This window comes from Geospiza fortis, unplaced genomic scaffold (genome assembly GCF_000277835.1).
Source record: "Geospiza fortis unplaced genomic scaffold, GeoFor_1.0 scaffold546, whole genome shotgun sequence".
Classification (NCBI taxonomy): Eukaryota; Metazoa; Chordata; class Aves; order Passeriformes; family Thraupidae; genus Geospiza; species Geospiza fortis.
In genome coordinates this window covers 296,913-302,029 of record NW_005054612.1, presented here as the reverse complement: position 1 = coordinate 302,029, position 5,117 = coordinate 296,913, and the positions used below count along the sequence as shown (strand labels likewise).

At 53.7% G+C, this 5,117-nt stretch overlaps 1 protein-coding gene across 2 annotated transcripts in view; it reads right to left on the bottom strand.

The window, feature by feature from the left end:
* RPTOR (regulatory associated protein of MTOR complex 1) overlaps window positions 1–5,117 on the bottom strand; it is a 105,682-nt gene that overhangs the window by 5,048 nt on the left and 95,517 nt on the right. For both annotated transcript variants that reach the window (XM_031064651.1, XM_031064652.1), the window contains exons 30-32: window positions 4,804–4,910; window positions 1,520–1,647; window positions 1,183–1,269 (exon numbers count right to left, since the gene is read on the bottom strand). In XM_031064651.1, coding sequence (XP_030920511.1) covers window positions 1,183–1,269; window positions 1,520–1,647; window positions 4,804–4,910 — 322 coding nt within the window. The remainder of the gene's footprint in view (window positions 1–1,182; window positions 1,270–1,519; window positions 1,648–4,803; window positions 4,911–5,117) is intronic.

Genomic DNA, 5,117 nt, shown 5'->3' with positions numbered 1-5,117 from the left:
AGGAAATTGCCTGGAGAAGCTGCAAGCAGAGGGGACGTGCTGGTGCCACCCTTCACCCCTAAAGTGTCTGGACACCAGGATCTCACCAGGTCCTGCCATTTGTTTTCCTGGGATTTTGCTGCCAGCTGAAGCAGGGGGAACTGGGAGGTGGCTCAGCTCCACAGCCTGAGCTCCTGTGACCTTTTGGAGCCCAACATTCCCTCCCAGCTCTGCAGCCCAGGAGCAGCTCCCAGGCTGGAAGGGCTCTGAGGAGAGGGCACTGCCAGCCCTCAGCCCTGGGCACAGGGACCTGACCCCTGGAGCTGCTGGAGGAGCTTATGGAGAGGAAGATTAAAAACTCCAATATGGGAGCTCGACAAATCTGGCAGCTGCATCACATAATCCCCTGTTTGAAAATCTTAATACATTTTTGCTGGCCCATCCCCCTGCCTCAGGAATGTTCTGAAGCCCAGAAAATTATGTTTTGTTTCCATTTTCTAATCAAGAGAAAGAGGCTCTTTGTGTGCAAACGGTGGCTTTGTGACAATAAATTCTGTTCTGCTGCTCCTTAATGGCCAAATCAGTACCTGCTGCTCTGGCTGCAGTATTTACCAGGCAGCAGGGATGGATTTAGGGAATTGCACAGGAATCCTGCCCAGGAACGTGCCTGCCAGATGCACCATTCACCTTCTTGTTCTCTCCCACATGTCCCCACGGAGATGTTGGCAGTGAAGCCCCCTCACCACAAGATATTTTACATCCAGCTCCTGCTCCCTCACTTCCCCATCACATCCCTGGTGATTCCAGCTCCTTTTCACCCCCAGACCCCCCCAGCAGAGCCACGCATCCCTCCTGCCCCCCTCCACCCAGTCTGGAGCAGGAGGTGAGCACTGAAGCGCTTCTCAAAGCCCAGAGCTTCACCCTGCCAGCTGCTGGAGCACCAGGGCCAGGATTGAGGGGAAAATGAAACTGTGAGTGTGGGAAACAGCCCCAGGAGAAAACCAAACTGTGAGTGTGAGCCCCAGGAGAAAACCAGACTGAGAATGTGGCAGGAGAAAACCAAACTGTGAGTGTGGCAGGAGAAAACCAAACTGTGACTGTGGCAGGAGAAAACCAAACTGTGAGTGTGGCCACCAGACCCAGGAGAAAACCAAAAAACCAAACTGTGAGGGTGGCAAAGAGCCCCAGGAGAGCTCCCTGTACCTGACACTCATGATGTTGCCCTCGGGGTGCTTCTGCAGGTAAGCCTTCACCACCCAGGCTGTGTGCTCACGGTAGGTCATGACACGGCTGGGGACAAAGGGACATGTGAGAGGGGACAGGGAAAAAAGGGGAAAGGGAAAAGGGGAAAGGAAAAGGGGGAAAGGAAAAGGGGAAAGGAAAAGGGGAAAAAGAAATTTCAAGGAAAGGAAATTTCAAGGAAAGGAAATTTCAAGGAAAGGAAAGGAAATTTCAAGGAAAGGAAATTTCAAGGAAAGGAAAAGGAAAAGGGCAAGCAGAGGAGCACAGGGAGGCCCCGGGCCGGGCAGGAAGGGGTTACCATTCGCTCAGGGCCATCCTCCTGTCGAAGACTCGGATGGAGCCATCGCCCAGCCCTGCCACGATCAGCGAGCGGTGGGAGTCGCAGGACAGGCTGGTGACACAGCTGTCAGCTCCCGTGGGAATGTCCTGCGCAGACAGACAGACAGACAGACAGACAGACCACCGTGTTGGTCACACAGCTGGACATGTGGATGCCGTGGGACAGAAACTCAAGCGTTCCTCACAGGGCTCTGGGAACTTTCAGGGAGTTGTAAGGATGTGATCACTTGTTAAGTATGAACAATCTGCAGGTGTCTTTCTACTTTGTCTCTGATCTTCTCAAGGAAGGTGTTTTTGTTACCAACCAACCAAACAGAATGTATGGTGTCACTCTATATAAACCACATTGTTCTCTTGAATAAAGCCTTTGCTCTTTCTACAATCCTGCCTCCTGCCTGCTCCTGTGTCACTCTCAGTGCAGGAGTGACATGGGCACACTGAGCTTAGGTGACAGCAGCCAGTGCTCATTGATGGACACTCTTTTTTATAAAGGATTCAAAGTTCTGGTGCCTGAACCCTTGGTTGGTGGGGTTCCTAGCACTGCTCAGCTCACTGGCTGGGGGATGTCTGCCTGGAGGACTGAATGGAGTTTCTTGTTTAAGTTCCAACCTAACCTATCACTGTCTCACCTGGGGACTTGTTTACTTCTCTTTTTACCAAACTGGGCTGGGAGCTGGGATCTGTCACGGCCAATTTTATCTGTTCAGCTCGCAGACCTGCTGTAGCTGTGACACAGCTTCACTCAGGCCCTGAACCAGGGTCCTGCCCCATCCCCATCCCCACTCTCACACCGAGCAGGGTGGGGCAGCTCTGGTGCCCCTGAGCCCCAAAGGGACCCTCTGGCCCCTGGCACAGCCCCAGAGCAAGGCAGGCATTGCTGTGCCCCCTCCTGTCCCTGCTGTGGCACATGTGACAGGGACACCCAGAGCAGCTCATTAGAGACCTGTGCTGGGAAAGGGACCTGGCAAAGGCAGCTGGAGCTGCAGGGCCAGCTCTGCTGGGAACGCCCACGCTGCCACTTCCCCCCTTTCCACTTCTGGAGGCAAAAGAATCGCTCAGAATAATCCCTGTGCCTGTGGGGAGGGAAAACACTTTGTTAAAACCAGCAAAAACCGCTGAGGAGCACTGAGGATTCTCATCCCTTGCGTTCCGTCCAGACCAGCGCAATCTTTCACCCTGGGTTCGCCTTGAGGGTGGGGACTCCACTGAGGTGCCCTGTCGCAGACATTTGTTTTTATGAAAAATCCTTTCTTAGGATTTTCCCTGCTGAAGCTGAGAGGTTTCAGCAACGAGATGTAAACAATGGTTATCTGCTGCTGTGGAATGCAACAGGTCTGTCTGGATTGGCCCAGCTTGGATGTTTATAATTAATGGCCAATCAAGGACCGAGCTATTTCGGACAGAGTCCGAGCGAGCTTCTTTTGTTATCATTCTTCTCTTTTCCATTCTTAGCTTAGCTAGCTTCTGAGAAAACCTTTCCTTCTATTTCTTTTAGTATAGTTAGAATTTAATACATATATCATAAAATAATAAATCAAGCCTTCTGAACGTGGAGTCAACATTCTCGTCTCTTCCCTCAATCAAGAACCTTTGTGACCACTGTCACAGGAATGAACGATGGAATGGGCTGGGCTGGGAGGAACCTTCCAGCCCCTCTCATCCCACCCCTGCCAGGGCACAGCTTCCTCAGCCCAGGCTGCTCCAGGGCTGGGCAGGAGCTGCGGGAGCTCATCCCAAACCTCACTCCTGTTTTTACCCCTGGAGAGGCACCAGGGCCGGGGCTGCTGCAGCCTCTGCCCACCCCAGCTCCTCCTTTGAAGCAGCAGCACTCAGCAGAAGTGCAAATGAAGCGCTTGTTCCCCCAGCGCTTCCAGAGGTGTGGGTTTGTGCAGTTCAAAGAGGGAGGCGCCTTTATCTGCCTCGATTATCGCTGCTCTTTGTGCTGATTCTCACTTTCCCAGGCACTGAGTCAGGAAGTTCCAATCACTTGAATTTCAACACCCAATCTTTGCAATTAAAAAAAGAAACAACGTGTTTTTAGATACTTTCGGTGCAATCATTAATCATCATCATTTAAAAGATTTTCGCCTCCTGGATTTTGCCGCTCCCTAATTTGCATAGAAAAAAATAATATGTGAAAGTAATTAAGATGAACAGAGGCTTAATTATCCTGCATCGCAGGGTCAAAGTGTCGCAATTAATGTTCATCCAAGGGTAATTAATTTCGAGAAGCTTTGAAAACTCCGCTTCCTTTTCATTGCAGCATGGTGCCTCCATTCTCACCGACCACCTGCTTCTCCTTGGGGTTTCTGAGAATCTCCCACGTGATGGGGCTGCCAGGGGCTCGGGCAGGGCCTTTCCCTGTTCCAAGGCACAGGGGGGTGTGTGTGCCTTCACAGACTGCTACACTACTCCAGTTACCTGGCCATGTGAAATCCAACTGCATCCTAGAGACTGCTTCTGCATCCCAGAGCCCTCCTTGCATCCCAGAGCCTGCTTCTGCATCCCAGAGCCCTCCTGTGCATCCCAGAGCCTGTCCTCATATCCCAGAGCCTCTCTCTGCATCCCAGAGCCTGCTTCTGCATCCCAGAGCCCTCCTGTGCATCCCAGAGCCCTCCTGTGCATCCCAGAGCCTGCTTCTGCATCCCAGAGCCCTCCTGTGCATCCCAGAGCCTGTCCTCACATCCCAGAGCCCTCCTGTGCATCCTAGAGCCTGCTTCTGCATCCCAGAGCCCTCCTGTGCATCCCAGAGCCTGTCCTCGCATCCCAGAGCCTGCCTTCACATCCCAGAGCCCTCCTCTGCATCCCAGAGCCTCTCTCTCCACCCCAGAGCCCCCCCCTGCATCCTAGAGCCTGCTTCTGCATCCCAGAGCCCTCCTGTGCATCCCAGAGCCTGTCCTCACATCCCAGAGCCTGCCTTCACATCCCAGAGCCCTCCTCTGCATCCCAGAGCCTCTCTCTGCATCCCAGAGGCCACCTTCACATCGCAGAGCCCTCCTGTGCATTGCACAGCCTCAGCTTCCCCAAGCACTGCTGCCCACCCAGAAGAGCAGAGCAGCTTCCAGGAGAGCCCTGACACATTCCCTGAGTGTCTGTGGGGTTTTATTGACCTGGGAACGGGAGCTGGGCAGGAGGGCAGGGCGGCAGGGGCTCCAGGAGCTCCTCACAGAGCACTCCCAGGAGCTCTGGGCCCACGGCTGGGCTCTGGCAGGGCCAGGGGCTGCACAAGCAGGCAGGCGTTACCTGAACTTTCATCTCCCGGTCCGTGTCCCAGATCCGGATGATCCTCACGTCTCCAGAGGTCATCAGCAGCCCAGTCTCCTGCTCCCAGTCCACCACCATCCCTGCTCCTGAGACACAGCAAGGCAGGGGAGCCACTCAGGGCCAGCACGGGCACGGCTGCAGCCCTGCAGGGCACCACGGTGTGCCAGGCACTGCCAGCAGCAGAGCAAAGGCAGAATTACACACACACACACAGAATTACACACACACAGAATTACACACACAGAATTACACACACACACACACAGAATTACACACACAGAATTACACACACA